The sequence below is a fragment of the Rhinolophus hipposideros genome (assembly GCF_964194185.1).
Source record: "Rhinolophus hipposideros genome assembly, chromosome: 22".
Classification (NCBI taxonomy): domain Eukaryota; kingdom Metazoa; phylum Chordata; class Mammalia; order Chiroptera; family Rhinolophidae; genus Rhinolophus; species Rhinolophus hipposideros.
This window is the reverse complement of record NC_138068.1, coordinates 10,137,562-10,156,551: the sequence shown is the minus strand read 5'-3', so window position 1 is coordinate 10,156,551 and position 18,990 is coordinate 10,137,562. Positions and strand designations below refer to the sequence as shown.

At 42.8% G+C, this 18,990-nt stretch overlaps 1 protein-coding gene across 4 annotated transcripts in view; it reads left to right on the top strand.

Moving 5' to 3' along the window:
- Window positions 1-18,990, top strand: part of ARFGEF2 (ARF guanine nucleotide exchange factor 2) — an 81,373-nt gene that overhangs the window by 24,913 nt on the left and 37,470 nt on the right. For 2 of the 4 annotated variants that reach the window (XM_081033426.1, XM_081033429.1), the window contains exons 7-18: window positions 3,639-3,707; window positions 5,407-5,558; window positions 7,855-7,985; window positions 9,258-9,492; window positions 10,145-10,244; window positions 10,966-11,105; window positions 12,225-12,333; window positions 12,930-13,113; window positions 15,109-15,220; window positions 15,757-15,962; window positions 18,586-18,670; window positions 18,776-18,947. In XM_081033426.1, the coding sequence (XP_080889552.1) occupies window positions 3,639-3,707; window positions 5,407-5,558; window positions 7,855-7,985; window positions 9,258-9,492; window positions 10,145-10,244; window positions 10,966-11,105; window positions 12,225-12,333; window positions 12,930-13,113; window positions 15,109-15,220; window positions 15,757-15,962; window positions 18,586-18,670; window positions 18,776-18,947 (1,695 nt within the window). The remainder of the gene's footprint in view (window positions 1-3,638; window positions 3,708-5,406; window positions 5,559-7,854; window positions 7,986-9,257; window positions 9,493-10,144; window positions 10,245-10,965; window positions 11,106-12,224; window positions 12,334-12,929; window positions 13,114-15,108; window positions 15,221-15,756; window positions 15,963-18,585; window positions 18,671-18,775; window positions 18,948-18,990) is intronic. The other 2 variants (XM_081033428.1, XM_081033427.1) reach the window with 2 other exon arrangements.

Sequence of the window (18,990 nt, the reverse complement as noted above, 5' to 3'; positions counted from 1 at the left end):
TTTCCATGAAAGCGATATAAGACCTGACTATAGTCTTAAAGTAAATGAAATTTTGGATTGGGTTGTCATAAAGATTATTCTGAATGTTTGCATCTCTCCGTAGGTAATTTGTATGAACCAGATCCAAAATTTGTATTTTTTCAGCAATGTACCTTCCCAAGTCCTTCTGTCAAATAATTCTCCACTCCAGCTGGTGGTTTGACATGAACTATCTGACCTGTCCTTATAATTGATCTCATATCTTCTGTCACATTGTTGGTAATGATTTCCGTTGGTAGCATACTGGAATGCATGGATTTGAGTCAGCTTTTGTTCCTCTGATTTGGCCTTGTAGGAACAGACCAGGTATTGTCGCTGGAATGTTGTGCTGTGTCAGTCCACTCAGGGAAGGACAGAAAAGAGAAAGTTGCCACTAAGAATGGCTGTGTCTTTGGGTAAGCCCAATTGCCGGCTACCCAGTCCTGCTGTCCTGTGTCTCGCCCACCCTCTGTGTCTGTCGTCCTCTTTGCCTTCTTAACTCTCAGGACAAGAACCAAGTTTTTACGGTAACCCTTATCAGGCTGTGGTCAGTCAATAAATATTAATATTTAAGCACACTGTAGTAAGTATAGCTGTGCAGATATAAAAGCAAGTCTCTTGAGCTTCATTAAAGTGCTTCCACTACAGCCCATTTTCTACAGGGCAGCCAACGTGATCTCTTAAAAGGATGAATTAGATCACCACCCTCCCCCACTTAAACCCCTTTGGTAGTTTCCCGTCCTGTTACATTCAGAGTGAAATCTATGCCGCCCCCACCCCCGTGGCTTCCAGGGCCCTGTGTGAGCTGGCCCCTGCCCACCTCTCTGCCCCCTTCTTACACCTCTTTCCCCCTTGTTTGCTACACAATACACAAAGTGCTGTTTCTGGGTCCTGAAAGTGCCATGCTTGCTCTTGGTACCTTTGTCCCTCCTGTCCCTTCCCTGCCCCATCTTTATCTTCAGGTCTCTCAGTTCAAACAGATCACCCTCTCTGAAGCTTCTCATCCCTTCTGTCCCATCATCCTCTTTTCTTCAAGCACTTACCACTATCTGAAATTACTGAGTTAATGTGTACTTATTCCCAGGCTGAGACCCAGGCCACCCTGTTCACCACTATATTTCCAGTACCTGGAATGGTGCCCAACACACATGGCACACACTCAGTAAATACATTTTTTTAATAAATTGGAGGGGTGGGACTTGATTTCTAGATTATAGTTTTGCAGACACATGGTAACTTGAAATTTCGCTCTAACAAAGAAAGAATGATTTGCAGTTAGAATGTTGCTGTGGGTTTTGTTGCCTGTACTTGGTGTACCCCGTGAGGTTTCTCCCAACAACGTGAGACCCAGATTGCCTGTGAGACTCAAATGGCAAACCTGCAAATAGTAGGTCAGAATGGAGGTGTGCCGTCACCCTTAAAAAGATCAAATGGCTTTCATTTCTCAAGATGTGGCACTGAAGAAAGAATGCCTCCTTCAGAAGACGGGGTGAGAAGCCTTGGAAACCAAGGAGGACGGATAGCCAGAGAGGCAGATGGTGGAGACAGTGCCCCAGGTCGGGCTCTAGCGCCTCTGCGATGGAGACAACACGTCCAGCTCTCCTACCTTTCTGTCCCGTAATAATCACCATCACACAGCCCCCACAATCAGCCAGTCAGGCGCCATGCTCACTGATTGGGCACTCCACATACATTTTCTGTTTTAACAAACCGGGAATCCTCCCCACGGCCTTTCTGGGATCGTTTGCCTCCCCATGAAATTTGTGTAGATGGAGACAGTTCACCGACAAACCTGCGCATCTCCTTCACCTTAGCAGTTTTTCATGCCACGTCGATAAATCAAACGTCAATTTGTCAGCCTTATCAGCCTGTCCAAGAGGTGGATCACGTGGCTCTTCGTAAACCCGCAAGATGAGATTTTTGAGCCTCAGGCATGCTTGCTTTTGTGACTTTTTGGGCACGGCTCCCACCCTTCCCCAGGGAACCTCACCCCATTTGTCCATTCACACCATTTCTGGCTGCCCAGCTCTTCTTGTCAGGTTTTTAAAAAACAACTTAATTGAGATACAGTTCATCTACCAGAAATTGTACATAAAATGTACAATTCAGTTTTTTTATATGTTGACAAGAGTTGTGCAACCATCACCACAATTAATTTTTGAACATTTTCATCACACCCAAAAGAAACCCTATATGTATTAGTAATCACTTCTCGTTTTCTTTTTAAGTTCATTTGTAAGATTCTGACTTTTTAACTCCCAACATTAGACATTAGCATTTTTACATATATATAGCTAACATCTGGCTCTTGCAGGTACACAATTGCCTGTGTATTTATGGATTTCTTAGTTTCTCTTCTTGCATCTCATTCTTTAAGGGAAAAATAACCCAACTCTTAAGTACTATAAAATAGCATTTATCATCCCACAGCCATTATGGATGTTCTGATCAGACAGCCTAGGTTCAAATCATGAGTCCACAACTTAGGAGCTCTGTGGCATTGGGCAAAATCTTTAACCTCTCTGGGTCTCAGTTTTCTCATCTGTAAAATGAGAATATAACCAGTACCTGTCAGAAAGGTTTGTGAGAATTAAATGAGAGCAATGTCTGGCACTTCGAGATACATAAGGGTTTGCTGTTATTATCTTTCTACTAAGTTTGACCTTAAAAAATGAGTTAAAGAAAAATAACAAATATTTCTGATGGTGATCTAATAAGATGGTGGGAACGGTGCAGTGGGATCAAGTGAGCCTGTTTTTCATGCTAAATAAATAAATAGCAGTGGTGGGTTGAGTGCTCAATGAGAATGACAATACTTTGTGCTGACCTCCAGGAGCTTATGGACCAAGCACAGAACTCATAAAAATAGTGGCTTGATTGAAAATCCTCATTAAGGAAGAATTGAAAGGGTTAGTTTGGTTTTGTTTATTTAACATGATGGCCTTTTTGGTCAATGTGATGATGTTTCATAAATCACTCATGTTTCCTTCTAAAAGTCTAGTCAATGGCTGGTTATGAGTGCTCACAGAACTAGTTTTCTATGAAACCAAATAGTGCCGAACCTCTTCCACGTAAACAGTTGACATTTTACAGAATAATTCCATTTAAAGTGTAAGTCCTCAACTATCGTGTTAGAAATCTCATGCTAAGTTGTGGGTTTACAGTGTGGAGAAAACGAGTCAGCAGAAGGCAGTCACTTACCAAGGCTCTGTGGTTCCCCAAGGTGAAGACACAAGAGAAGCCTCCATCTTTTGTTCTCCCAAGAACCGTAGCTAGATAAAATTCATTTCCTGCCTCCAACTTGGGGGTGGTGGGGAGGGCCCTGGGACTTAGAGTGACTGTGACTTAGGAAGGAAGAGTATGTAAGTCAGAGGGTTTAGTGTTCCACAAAAGGAAACTTGAAATCATAGCAGATAATGCCTGGGAGGTTCCAGATTTCATGGGACGTGTCTTCTGTTGGCACAATCCGATTTGGCTTTAGGATCACTTATTTGTACCCTTTGCCTTCTGAAACGTGAGTCTAGAGAACATTGACAGAATCTCCTCCTGCTTCTTCTGTTTTTCCCCCGGAAATACCCACATGTATGTGTTTGTGTTTGTGTATTTGGATATGTGTGTAGGAACGGATGATGGAGCCCAGGAGGTGGTGAAGGAGATCTTAGAAGATGTGGTCACATCTGTCGTTAAAGGTAAGAACTAAGAAGCCAGCCTTTTCTTCTACCCCATTCCTCCAAAAAAGTCCTCAGCCACATGTTTTAGCGGCAGGGTGCCCCACCCCCATGAGCCCACGGAAACTGAGTCTGACCGTGTCTGCTCATCTTTCACATGTAATTCAAAACTTACTTGTCTGTTGTGATTGATTTTATTCTCATTCAGGTTGGGTTCAAGCAGCACAGTCCGGCAGTATGAGGGATGGGTACTCCACATGGAGACACTTCGTGTAGATCCAAGTTTTTCAAGGAGTGGGCTGTGAGCCCCGAGGCGATATCCACAGCTGCCGAGTTTTCATGGCTAGTCATTGACGTGGTGTGGGGAGGATCCCTGTATCAGCAGGTGTCAGGTGCACTGGGAAGCTAGTTCATTTTGTTAGACTTCATTCAGACTTCCCTCAGTTTTACAGTGTGGTTTCAGTGGCATTAAACCTGTATAGCGCAGAATAACTAGTGGGTGATTTTTGTCTCTGTTTATGCCCAGAATCTCAATGGCTATACGTCAATGGCTACACATTGAACACTCAATTCCAGTGCCAGTAAACCATTAACGGGTTGAGAAATCAATAATTTAGTGGATTGCAATCAGCATTTTTTAAATGAAAGAAGGAAATGAAAGTAGAATACAAGCTGAATGCGTCGCATGAAGTGACGTTAATTAAGCATTATTTCATGAAACATGCATTTCAGTTACGTGCACACATGATTTTTAAAATGTATGTCTTACTGAAGGTCGTGGTCAAAGAAATGTGACCACTGCTCTAAGCCCTATCCTTTTGTTAATTTAGGGTACCACAAGCTATACACACAGATTTCATTATTTATTTCATTCCTTTTAGAAATGTCTTTAAAGTAGAATAATTTTATTTCAAACCCTTAGCTTTTTTTTCTGAGACCAATACAGGAAGTCCTCACGTCATGTCCATTTGTCTGTTATTCACTGCTGTAACTCCCAGCCCCTGTCACGGAGTTTGGCACGTAACAGGCCCTTGATAAATATTTGTCAAAGGAATACATGCTTTGTAAAACCATTATTGAAGATTGTGCTCACAAAGTTGTTTGGTGTCCCTTATACATGTAAAGATCCACGTGGTACGTTCCTCAGAGTTCAGCTCTTCTGCTAATCATCAGATGTGCTGTCTTTCATTACGTGATGAAATCCATTTAATTCTTTGTCTTTCCATTTTTCACATGGCTGCCAGGAAGCTCAGGTCTACATTTGATTTTTTTCTGTGACTGAGGTTTTCTGTAATAACTGTCAAACCCTGTCATTTATATGGCTCTTTTTCTCTAACCCCTATGTTAACAGCCCTTAAATAAAAAAAAAAAAAAAAAAAACAACAACTGTACTTTTCATGTTTGGCTGCTTCTGTCTTTTTCAGAAGGGGGCAGGGTGGGCAGGGCTGCTGTCTTGCACAGTTCTGGAGGCACCACTGACAGGGCCTGCAGTGTGAGCCAAGCCCCCTGGCAGTGGGGCCAAGGCTAACAGACACCCGGAAAGCCTAAGCACCACTTTTGGCCAAGCCTTTTCCAGTATTTTGTCAGTCACGGGGTAGCGGTGCAGGGAAAGGGATAAAAGCAGTACCTGGAGGGTTAGGTGAGTAACTGCTTCCTGGTGTCAGGCTGCATTTCAGTATAGGCACTAATCTGGGAATGCTTTTTGCACTTGTGTTTAAAGAAGCTGCACAAAAGCACGGTCTGACAGAACCCGAGAGGGTTCTGGGCGAGCTGGAGTGCCAGGGACATATTGTTTCACCAGCAGTTGATGAAAACTCACAGACCAATGGGATAGCGGACGACAGGCAATCCTTGTCATCAGCGGATAATCTGGTATGTCAATCATCCTTTTATACAGACTCCTTTTGATTTTTTACCTGTGTTTAGAAGATGCAGATTTACTCTCTATCAGAAGAAGCAAGTGAAAACCAGCAAGCCTGTTCAGCTATTAGTCACACAGTCTGGGCTGATAGTCAGTAGTTTCCGTTCTTGGAACATGCTGATGTCTGTTATCCATAACGTTGTTATTAAACCCTGTTTATGAAGATTTTTAAAACTTAACATTTCCTGCCCTTTTTTCCTCTCTCTCAAAATAATATACATTCATGATAGAAAAACTAGAAAATACAGAGAAGGAAAAAACAGGGAAATGAAACTCATCTGTAATCCTATAACCCAGAGACAACCCTTGTTAACGTTTTATTTATATCCTTCTAAGCCTTTCTCCCCCTCACATATGTTTTTGCCACTTAAATAGTATAACATAATCTACATGCTGTTTTGTAAACCTGCTTTTTAAACTGAATATATGTTATGAACATTTTTTTCAGGCCCATAGGTATTTTTTGTAAATAGCTTTATTGTTCTCTTGAACATATTACATATATAAACATTCAAAAGAGGAAGTAACATAACATTCACATCCCACTGAACTCTGTACCTTTTCACCAGTGTTTCTCAACCTTTTTCATTATCACCCCTTCAAGGAGCCTTTGTAGATATTTCTTTTTCCTAATCACCACCCACTCTTCGTGAAATTTTAAAGCTACTGATAAACTAGATGTCTGTTTATATACTATATGTGTATTTGTGTTTTATACATGAAAGGGATAAGATTTTTTCGCACTCCGCCCTCCCCCGCCCCAAGGACCAATTTTTGCCCCTATTTTCGTGCGCTCAACCTGCTGTAGCAGAATCCCATAGACTGGGGGGCTTATAAACAACAGGCATTTATTACACTTCTGGAGGCTGGAAGTTCAACATCAAGGCACCAACAGTTTGGTTTCTGGTGAGGGTCAGCTTCCTGGTTCATAGACAGACATCTTTTCACTGTGTGCTCACGTGACAGAAGGGGTGAGGGAGCTCTCAGGGCCTCTTTTTATAAGAACACTAATCCCATTCATTAGGGTTCCACCCTCATGACTTAGTCGCCTCCCAGAGCTCCCTCACCAAATACCTTCACATTGGAGATTAGGTTTCAACATACCAATCTTGGGGGACACAAACATTCAGTCTGTAGCACCCCCCTTGGGTTTATATTACCCCCATTAAGGATGCACAAGGGACTCGTGTCATATACTAGACTAACTTGCTTTGTTCGTTCAGCGCTATCTCATGGACATCTTTCCACATCAGTACATGCAGATATAACTAACTTTTTTAATGGCCATGTCAAATTCAATCATATGGATTGCTGGAATGTGTTTAGCCAGTTCCCTACTAAGCTTTTAGGTTATTTCAGTTTTTTACAGGAAACAAAAGTTCTGTAATGAACATCCTTATAAATAAATCTTGTGCACAGCCTTCATTCTTTCTTCAGTATAGGTCCCTGCAAGTAGTATTGCTGGGTCAAGAGTTGGAAGCTTTAAGGCTTTTTATCCTTAACCTCAAATTAGCCTGCTGGGAAGGTAATACTTGAATCTCTGCTCACCTGTAGGCTGTCAGTTCTCATTTTCCCATTTCCTCGTTAAAACCGGGCAGTAGCATTCATTCAGGTCTTTGCGAGTCTGACAGGCGAAAGATCCTGCCTTCACGATTAGCAGTGGGTTATTTAGGTTTATTTGTCATTTGCATTTCTTGGTGAATTGCTGATTCGTGTTTTTTTTAGTTTGGGGTTTTTGTTGTTGTTCTGCCTCTTTTTCATTTGGGGGGAGGGTTTCCATTATTTCCTACAAGAATGTTTGTATGTTGAGGATTAATCCTTGTCATACGTTACAAATACTTATTTTTTATCTTTAAATGTAGCTTACTTATTTAACGAAGTTTATTTTAAAACACCTCTCATTTTTTCCCCATTTGTATCCTGTAAAACTATTCTTAGAAGCACCTTTTTACCCAAGCTACTATAAATAATTTCCTATGTTTGTTCTACTTTTTCTTTGGTTTGATGTTTGCCTATTTATCGTCTTAAACCCTCCATACCTACTTTTTGAAGGATGACGAACAAGGTTTCGGAGTTGCCTTACTGACTTCCCCCATCGCTCCTATTTTGCCGTGTTCTCCCCTCTCCCACAACCCTCACTTCCCCATTGAATAAATAAAGAATTTACATTTCCATGAGATAATTAAATTTCTTGTTTTTGAAAAGAGTTGTCCCTTTGATTTTTCTCTTATTTCTTCCTAATTTTAGGAATCAGACGCACAAGGACATCATGTGGCCGCCAGGTTCTCTCACATTCTCCAGAAGGATGCCTTCCTTGTGTTTCGCTCCCTTTGCAAATTGTCCATGAAACCCCTTGGTGAAGGCCCCCCAGATCCAAAGTAAGCAGACAGCAGTTCCTGGCCAGCTGTAGCCATGGTGATCCAGTGGGGGTCTTGGGACTCCAAGGAGTCCCAGTGTCTTGGTCCCTGGTTGGTGTGAGTGCAAGCATTTACTCAGGATGCTTTTACAGCTTTTCAAACTCGGGGTTTTTTGCCTGTTTTTCATTTGGGAGGACGGTTTCCAGACTTCCTTAATGAACTATAAGAACTTATAATATGTTGAGGATATTCATTCTTTTGTAATGAATTGTCTCTGTGTCCCCACCAACCAGGATTTTGCCCAGTTATGCTTTCTGTGGTTTATATACTAAAAATAATGATTACATTAAACATGCATCCTCTTTTTACTAATAGATTTATTTAATCTACTGATGGGGGCGGGGCAGGATATGAGCAACCTCAGTTCCCTGCCTTGGTTGGGACCCTCTGCTTCATGGATACAAATTTAAGCCCCAGATTCAACCCAGAGAAGCGAGATCTTTCTTTGTAGTGAGGGAACTACCACCAGGACGGCAGTGCTGGGGAGTCAAAGCAGAGGCTCTGGAGCTGAGTGACCTGCTCAGTCCTGGTCCTCCGCTTGAGACCAGCTCCATGCTGTAGGAGTTACCGAATGTCACCTGAAACCTGGGAATGTAGGCAATCACCTTCCAGGATCCATTAACTAAAATAATGCAGTGATGTCCCCAGCCTGGGGCCTTGCACTTTATAAGAGTTTTAATAGTCACTATTATTGCCATCATTATTATTAGTCATTAATTATAACCCTCAACTCTTCTGTTAAGAATACGATAACCATTAGGGAAGTGGCTTACGGAAATTTCCCGTTTCTTACCATCCCTGTGAGCAGGGTGGGGGCCTGAAGCAGGGGGATAAAGAGCGCCATCTCCATTGTCTGAAGGCAGAGTGGGACAGATGTCTCAGTCTCTCACGAATGGTGTGACATAATTATTTTGTCAGGTTAGTCGCAGGATCCGCTCTCCAGGGTCAGTTGGCACGTCTTTTGCTCCTGCTGTATTCCCTACTTTATGGAGGGCAGAGATGAGGAGAATAGGAGCCGGCAGCTGTTGTTCTCACAGGGTCTGCAGGTTCCAAGAGGACCCACCTCATGCCATCTGCCCTTGTGCTCTTGACATTTGGGTGCTGCTGCTAATTTACTCGTTGGCCCCTCGCAACATTCTCACTGGTAGAGAGAGGGAGCGAGGCCTGCTCCAGAGATGTGCTTTCTAAATCTTATCTTTCAGCCCCGCCGTCGTTTTTCGTTTGCTTTGCCAGGTCCCACGAGCTGCGCTCCAAGGTGGTCTCCCTGCAGCTGCTGCTGTCCGTGCTGCAGAATGCTGGCCCCGTCTTCAGGACTCATGAGATGTTTATCAACGCGATCAAGCAGTACCTCTGCGTGGCCTTGTCCAAGAACGGCGTCTCCTCAGTGCCGGATGTCTTTGAGCTCTCTCTGGCCATTTTTCTCACTCTTCTCTCAAACTTTAAGATGCACTTGAAAATGCAGATAGAGGTGCGGACTCCAAATTGATTTCTTTTGAATTTCAATGCCGTCTGTGCCAGATGCGTTAACTACTGGTGGCAGAGTCACCAGGAACTCCACTTAACACAGTCTACTGGCTGCCACCCCAAAGAACTTTTTGCATGCGTGAGAGAAGAATACCTCGTCATAAAATGTTGTTGCCCCCAATTCTTATATGCTTTTCATTCTAACCAAAGCTTTAAATCACACGGTCTGTATGGTAAGCTCAGCCCCCGCCCCCCACATGTTTGTTGAGTTTGTAAATTGTTCGAAATAACTTGAATTAGCTGCCAAGTTGAAAAATCAGATTCTACATGAAAATCCAGATTTCTGGTTTCTCTCCAAAAATCACGACACTGGCCCTGCATTTCCACATGGAAGCGCTTGGCGGTTACCCAGGAGCAGCTGCTCCCTCTGACTAGGGCCCGTGTTCTCTAGGTCACTGTTCACGGTGTCCCTACCCTACCAGCTGTTCCCACACAGCCAGGGTTCCGAGGCGATTCCACAGCGTTTGTGCCCCACTCTTTTCCTTCTGCCCAGGTTCCTGCACTCGTAGGATCTGCCTGTCCTCTAAAGGCTTTGGGGATCTGAGCCCCAATTTAAACTAGTAATTGGTGTTCTCCTTTGTCTTCACGTCATATAGGTCTTTTTCAAAGAAATTTTCCTGAACATTTTAGAAACATCAACAAGTTCTTTTGAGCACCGGTGGATGGTCATTCAGACTCTAACAAGGATCTGTGCAGGTATATTCACCCCGAGGACCCTCATCCCTTTGCCATACCCAAAAACACTCTAGATGCTTTCATTTTCCCAAGTCCAGATGGAGACCTTTAACTCCTCCTTTTAGTGTTTTCATGAAGTGCTGGGAAAATCATTACCTGATAGGCTAATTCTAACCTAACGACTAGTCCCACCCACCTCTCCTCCTTTGGAGGATGACCAAGTACGTCTGATTTGCCCTGTACGTTGGGTTTTAGCACTGAAAGTCCCACGTCCTGGAAAACCGGGACACTTGGTCACCCCACCTGTGAGCTGAATATGCTCTGTTAGTCACAGGGTCCAAGGCATGGGTGCTGCCACCCCTTGACTGGGGGCTGAGGTCAATTTGGATGTGCCTTACACCATACAATTGTGTGGCTGTGCAGCGAGCTTCCCACTTGCCTGTCATTCACATGTCATTTCACAAGAGTGACACAACTTGAAGAGGTGGAGCGGGCAGTTGTTGAGGCAAGTGAGCCTGGAGAGGTGGAATGAGCTGCCTGAAGTTTCAGTGTGCGAGGCCTAGAGAGGGCCTCCCTGCTTGCTAGTGTAACGCTTCCGACATCATTTAATGGGTGAGCTATGTCCTCCCGAGTTGGTAGTTCCCTGGAACATTTTTTGACAAAGGAATCGCGTTTAATAAGAAAACATAACTGCTATTAATGTTCAGTCAGAATTTCTAATGTCTGTGTGTTATTTTCCAAGATGCCCAGTGTGTTGTAGATATTTATGTCAACTACGACTGTGATTTAAATGCTGCTAATATTTTTGAGCGCCTCGTAAATGACTTATCCAAAATCGCTCAGGGAAGAAGTGGACACGAGCTGGGAATGACACCTCTGCAGGTAAAAACGCTAAGAACACTCATGTATATTTAAAGTTCATTCATTTCGATAAACATTCATCAAGAGCCACTGTGTGCCAGGCACTGTCCTTGCTGCTGGGGATACAAGCAGTGAAAAAACACAAACACATGCACACATGTGCACACAGTTACTACACAAGCAGACATGAAGAAGTACGCTGCAGAGAAGAATAAAGCAGGGACAATAGAGAAGGCGTGCTGGAGGTGGGGGTGTTGTCATTTTTAATGGTGTCATCAGGGTAGTCTCCCTGAGACGATGACATTTGAGCTGAGACCTGTAGGCAGGTTTATGCTCAGTCACCTTGCCAAAGATCACCTGTGCAAACAGGATCCCGGCCCCCAGGAAAGGCAGAGGAGACTGTGTCTTATTAGACTGTCTCATTATTAGAGCGCCTACAAAGACCAAGCTCCTGATGTGTCTGTGAACTGCCTGGAGTTATGTGTAGAATTGGCACATGGGCATTTCTCCTGGAAGAAGGTCCAGACGATTACTAGGTTTACAGAGAGATCTGTGCCACCTTAGATGCTATTTTGAGCTTAAAAGAGTTGCCTTTGTTTTTTTAGATGACCTGCAATTCACATTCAATTTTTTATTTAAGAAATGCTACTTTTAAAAAATTCTGTATTTTTAATGTAGGGTGAGCCTTAAAATAGAATGCATTTGTAGGTGTTTGGGGGGATAAGAATGGTCCAGGATCACTCATTTGCTGCAAAATACAAGATCCTTTTGTCTTTTCGCAGGATCATTGGTTAAGACCCTGTTTATAAAAAAAAAAAGAAATATTTTAAGTGTTTTTTTCAAATTATGCAAACAATGAATGGGAACTTCCTTTTAAAACTTCAGATAACACTTCATTTTACAAAAGCACACATCCTGTATTTTTATTGCTAGAGTGTTTGTAATGAATAGCTTTAGAGATTTTCAGGGTTTTTGCGATGAGCCCTTAATACTTGTCTCACCTGTAAACTTTTCCTTGGGTTTTATGTTCTGAACATCAGTGCTCGTCTCATATCCTCACAGGATTCCCGAGGAGCCCTGTAGATGTCTGCACTGAATTGACCTGCTAAATCTCTGTGCCGTGTCTCTTTTGTCCTTTAGGAGCTCAGTCTGAGGAAAAAAGGCCTGGAGTGCCTCGTGTCCATTCTCAAGTGCATGGTGGAGTGGAGCAAAGACCTGTATGTGAATCCCAACCACCAGACCAGCCTCGGTGAGAAAGCTTTGCTGCCACCGCTGCCTCCACTCACAGCACGTTACTTCTGGCTGTGGGGAAAAGTTGTCTTGGTATAGAGTTGTCATAGAATTAGCGAAACACTTCAGTTTGCTGAATACCTGTGGTTTTGTAAAGATCCTGCTTTTTAATCCATCTGGAATTGGGGGAGGGAAATAGTATGAGCTGTGCTTGAACTTCATATTTCCACATGAAGAGCCAGTAGTTCTGACATTTTTTCAGTAGTCTCTCCATCCCTCACTGATTTGCAGCACCACCTTTATTCTATACCAGATTCTCCTGTGTGCCTAAGTCTGTTTCTGAACTTTCTGTTCTGTTCTTTGGATTCGGCTGTACTTGCACCTGTAAGTGTCTTGACTGGTTTTGTCCTTTTTTACTTTCATGTGACTTTTAGAATTAGGTTATCAAGTTCTACAAAAAAGTGAGTTTTTAAGTAAGGTTTCATGCTTGTGATCCTTACAATAGAAACCTTATTGTTGTAGGTCTGGGAAAGGGAATTGCAGAGCCAGACCTGAGCTCAGCCGTGTCTGTCCCATCTGCTGATTCGGTTTCCTTTGCCTTGATAATCATTGCAGGTCAGGAGAGGCCCACGGATCAGGAAATGGGGGATGGGAAAGGCCTTGACATGGCGAGGCGGAGCAGCGTGACGTCCATGGAGTCTACGGTGTCCTCAGGGACACAGACGACTGTGCAGGATGATCCGGAGCAGTTTGAGGTCATCAAGCAACAAAAGGAGATCATTGAACATGGCATTGAGCTGTGAGTGTGGTTGCTACTCTAGCTGAAAATCTCAGGGCCTCTGACAGAGCGACGTCTTCTCAGGGAACCTGGGACTGACTCCTCTCGGAGAAATGCCTGTTACGAAAGGCCAGAGCTGGCACTTGGAGCTGAGCCTGATTGAGTCAGGCAGAGTGAGTGAGTTGTGTGTGTTGGAGAGAAAGAGAAATTTAATAGCTCTGCGTGGCTGATACCTGGTCTTTTTTTGTTGTTGTTTCTAATGACAAAAATTAAACCAATTTAAAAAATACAGAAAAGTATAAAGTGAGAATGTTAAAATTGCTCATAAAATTGCTACCTAGAAACCACCACGGGTAAAATTTTTTACAACTATGTTAAGAAAATTTTCAACATACAGAAAAATTAGCAGTTTGCAACACACATTGGTATTATCTATGTGTGTGGTTTTTTTTCCTGAACCATGTGAAAGTAGTTTGTAGCCATCATAATACTTCAGTCCTACATCTTTGAAAAATAAGCACATTCTCTCGTATAACCATACCATTATCATTATAATCATTGGTAAATCTTAATGTTTTATTTATAGTCTTTTACACACAAAAATACACACACAATCTCATATCCTGTCCAACTTTTGAATGATTGAAGTGCTGATCTGTTTATTTCCACTCTCACACCCCTGCAATCCCTTCAGTCTCTTCCCCCACAGCAGCTAAAGTAATCTTTTCAATGCTTATATCAGGTCTTAAAACTCTCCATCCCAGTTTGCCATTTTCTCATCACAGCCTGATCCCGCCTCTGGCCCCCTCAGTGACTTCATCTCCTGCCAGTACTCCTAAGTCACGTGATGCATTTTAGTTCTTTGAACACTTCAAGCTGGTTTTGCTATCACGCCCCCTGATTGGAATACTCTTGGGTCATTTTCATCCTTCAAGTGTGACATCCTTCAAAACATGTCTTCCTCAAAGAGGCCTTCTATAACCATCCTGTCTAAAAGGGTCCCACGTTATTCTCTGTTCTTGCACCCCATTCATGCCCTTCCTTCACAGCTGTTGCCACAGTCTGTGCTTATATACGAATGTCATTCTTCAATGCATGGCGTGGTAAATATCAAGTTTAATTTATACAGTAGTTGAAAGTTTGCCTGCCTTTAACAGGAAATATAAAATTGGACTGTTACAGTGGCTCTTACGGACATCAGAGATCCAGGCTACTTTTATCTTTCTGCTTCACCATCCTTAACACAGTTTTATCTTCATTGTTGCTTCATGGTTTAAGATGACTACTGGAGCACCAGCCATCACACATATATTCTGGGGAAGAAAGGGGAAAGGGCAAAAAGAATATACCTCCCAGCTAAGTCAGCTTTGTTTAAGGATTCTTTTGAGAAGTACCTACACCACTGCTCATATCCTCACTGGCCAGAACTACTGTGTTTCCCCCAAAATAAGACGTAGCTGGACCATCAGCTCTAATGCGTCTTTTGGAGAAAAATTAATATAAAACCTGGTCTTACTTTAATATAAGACCAGGTATAATATAATATAATATAATATAATATAATATAATATAACATAATACTGGGAATATAATGTAATGTAATATAATACTGGGTCTTATATTAAGTTTTGCTCCAAAAGACGCATCAGAGCTGATGGTCCGGCTAGGTCTTATTTTTGGGGAAACATGGTATATCACATGGATGTGCTTTGTTTAAGGGAGGCAGGGAAATGTAGTTTTTATTCCAGGTAGTTGTGTGCCCAGCTAAACATCTAAGGTTTCATTAGTGTTGGAGAAAGGGAGGATGGATATTGGGTGACAACCAGCAGACTTGGCTACAGCGAGGTCAGAAATTGAAGGTGGAATTCAGAAAAGCTACCAAGACACACAGGACCTTCCTGGCTGACACATGATGATGTGGTCATGGTATTATTGTGACTTGCCTCAAATGCCAGCTGTTTCTGTCCTTTCAATTTTGAAATAATCCACCTGTGTGCCATCTCTTCTTGAAAACAGGTTCAACAAGAAACCCAAGAGAGGGATCCAGTTTCTCCAGGAGCAGGGCATGCTGGGAATGTCAGTTGAAGAGATTGCCCAATTCCTGCACCAGGAGGAGCGCCTTGATTCTGTAAGACTGGGGGTTGGGCCTCGATTCTGTGAGACTGGGGATCAGGCCCTTCTGAGACCTTACCGGCTTTTAACCTAGAGATGGCCTGACCCTGAGTGCAATATTTCCCACACCCCTGCTTACAGCAGTCCTACTCATCTCTTTGGCCAGTGTTGCAAGAAGCTCTTTGAAGGGAATGAACTAGCCTCCTAACAGGTGGTTGTGTATTTGGTGGGACAGTATCAAAGCTAGAAGTGTGCCTTGACTGCTAGAAACTGTTCTGTGGCTACCCACCTGCCACTAACCTCCGTCCTGAGCGTGCCCCATCATTCCTCCATTTCTAAGCCTCCTCTGTTTCCTTCATGTGGCAGGATGGACTGAACCTGGAGTGGTTGGGTGAGTGGGCAGGCTCAGGGAGTCTCCTGCTTTCCTAGCAGGTTAGCCTGTTCCAGGTGTGTAGAGCCAGGCCATTCTGCCTCCCCCCTTTGACTGAAGTATCTATCGCTGTGCGTTCATATTTGACAATTTCTAGATGTGAGTGAGTACGTATGTTTCAGACCCAAGTAGGTGATTTTCTGGGAGACAGCACGAGGTTCAACAAAGAAGTGATGTATGCCTATGTGGACCAACTTGACTTCCATGAGAAGGAGTTTGTGTCAGCTCTGCGGACATTTCTAGAAGGTTTCCGCCTACCTGGAGAAGCCCAGAAGATTGATCGGTTAATGGAGAAGTTTGCTGCCAGATACATAGAGTGTAACCAGGGGTGAGCGTCATGTTTAAGTCCCTCCCACGTCATCTTTTTGCTGGCATCAGAACACGAATCTGAGTGTGGTTGGGGGTTGAGTTTAAGCTTTGTAAATCTGTGCCAAGCAACTGAAGTGTCTTTTCCCCATGTGCCAGGCACTGTGCTAAGGGACTATCTCACGGAAGGCCTCCAAGCAGCTCTTTGTGTCCCCTTTCTACAGACAGTGAGGTTGAAGATCTGAGAGCTAAGTAGCTTGCCCAAGATCCCAGCGAGAGCCCACACTGTTCATTATAATGAAAGGGTTTTATGGGTTGAGAGGAGGCCCTTGGGCACCTCTTACCTAATCAAGAACAACTCCCTAATTTAATATGTGGGGGAGATCTCAAGGATTTTAGTTTTTCTTTAATTACATACTGATGAGCAGGTTACAAAAATGGCTGTATAACTAATAAAACCCACGGAAGTACGTGATTCCATCTTGGGGCCTTTTTGGTAGTTCATGTTTTGTATAGAAAGTGCAAATTGAAAAGAGAGCTAACCTTTATTAAACACCTCCTGGGTATCAGCCATGCCATGAGCTTTACATGCATTTTGTTTAATTGATGGTAAGTCCGGGAGTAGTATCCCTGTTTTATAGGTGAGGGAACAGACTGGGAGATTGAGCAATCTGTCCATAATTAATCATCTACTAAACAGCAGAGCCAGGACTAAATATCAGTTTGTCTAACTCAACAGCTCATGCTCTTTCCACTGAACATGAAGTTAATAACGTCTGAATATACTGTGAACATGATGTGGAATTGTTCAATAGAAACATTTTGATGACAGTTTTACCTCTCAGGTCAACTTGGTTTTCATCCTGATTGGTCCCAATCCTCCCAGTGCACGCAGGTCACTGGTCAGCAGAGGCAGCCTTTGGTCATTTTAACCAAACGGACACTAGAATTTGCTGTGAAGACATAATTAGAGGTTATTTACTTTAAACATACCGGCATACCTCATTTATTGTACTTCAGAGAACAGCGTTTTTTTACAAATTAAGGATTTGTGGCAACCCTGCGTCGAGCAAGTCTGTGAGCAAATACCATTTTTCCAACAGCGCTTGTTCACTTAGGGTTTCTGTGTCACATTTTGTTAATCTACAAAATTTCAAACTATTATTGTATTTGTTACAGTGTTCTGTGATCAGTGGTCTTTGATATTACTACTGTAATTGTTTGGGGAGGCCACGAACCTCACCCATACAAGACAGTGAACTTAATCAATAAATGTGTGTGTTCTGACTGTTCCACTAACTGGCTGTTTCCCATTCCCTCTCCTTCTCCCTCTCCTTGGGTCTCCCTATTCCCTGAGACACAACTATATTGAAATTAGGCCAATTAATAACCCTACAATGGCCTCTAAGTGTTCAAGTGAAAGGGAAAGTTGCACATTTCTCACTTTAAATCAAAAGCTAGAAATGATTAAGCTTATTGAGGAAAGCACGTCAAAAGCCAAGACAGGCCAAAAGCAAGGCGTTTTGCACCAGGTAGTTAGCTAAGAAATTGTCAGAGCCACCCCAGCCGTCAGCAGCCACCGCCCTGATCAATCAGCAGCCATCGACATCAAGGCCAGGCCCTCCACTACCAAATAGGTTATGATCACTGAAGGTCAGACGATAGATAACGCTTTTTAGCAGTGAAGTATTTTTAATTTGGATGGATATATGTATACATATATACATATATGTATGTATATATATATTTAGGCATAACGCTATTGCACACCTAATAAACTACAGTATAGTGTAAATGTAACTTTTATATGCACTCGGAAACCAAAAAATTCATGTGACTTGCTTTATTGCGATGTTTGCTTTGTTGTGGTCTGGCACCTAACCTGCAATATGTCTGAGGTCTGCCTGTATCTCCTGTTGTTTCTCGTAATCAGTGAATATGTGACCCCATTACATTTCATATCAGAATGCAGACTTTTCATGTGTTCTTCAGAATTTCTCCCTTTCCCATTGGGGGCGATTTGGACAGACCAGTTTTTCTGGTTTTAGTCTCACATATTATGAGGCTGTGTATCCACAGGCTTTTGTCTCTTGCCTAAGACAAAAAACTCAGACTTTACCAGCATACTCCTTAGAATACATGAATATTCCCTTGGTGTTTCTCCTGTTAAATAGTATAGTGGGTCATGTAAACTATAAACAACTAGTAACTGGACAGCAGTTTCAGTCATCTTTTACCCAGTGCCTAGCACATAGTGGGTGCTCTCAGGAACAGGACCCAAGTGAGGCACTAAGTGTGCCGAGTATGCTGGGTGTCACTCGGGGGTCGTGCACTGCAGGGGCGACACCCGGCAGGGAGGGGCCTCATCCTGGTCCCTGGCCCTGGAGGCTACAGATCTTCTTTAAAAACTGGCTTCGAACTGCTTTCTTCAAAGAAATCTAAAGCGGACACTATTCTTAATTATATTTTTCTACACTCTGGGTCGTTACTTGTTAATCAGTGATGATGCAAGCATGAAAACTCTTGACTAGTTTGGCATCAGATGGAACAGTCAGCCTCCTTTCAGTGAAGTGTGTGTGCGTTAGCACTGGGCCATCCCAGCCTCATCTCCATGCACGTCTGACATCTGGAATCTTTTCTTCCAGGCAAACTCTGTTTGCTAGTGCTGACACCGCGTATGTCCTAGCGTATTCGATCATTATGCTAACTACAGACTTGCACAGCCCTCAGGTAAAATATGTTAATGATTTATGTATTGTAGTAGCTAAAAAGAGTAGCTTTAATTGGGCCATTGGATGTGTTGTAAATTTTTTTTTTAATTTTTAAAAATTTCAGGTAAAAAATAAAATGACAAAAGAGCAGTATATTAAAATGAATCGGGGCATCAATGATAGTAAAGATCTACCAGAAGAATATCTCTCAAGCATCTACGAAGAGATAGAAGGCAAGAAAATTGCAATGAAAGAAACAAAAGAGCATACGATCGCAACCAAATCTACTAAGCAGAGTAAGGTCTAATGGCAAATTATTTCTGTTAATTACAGTTTTTA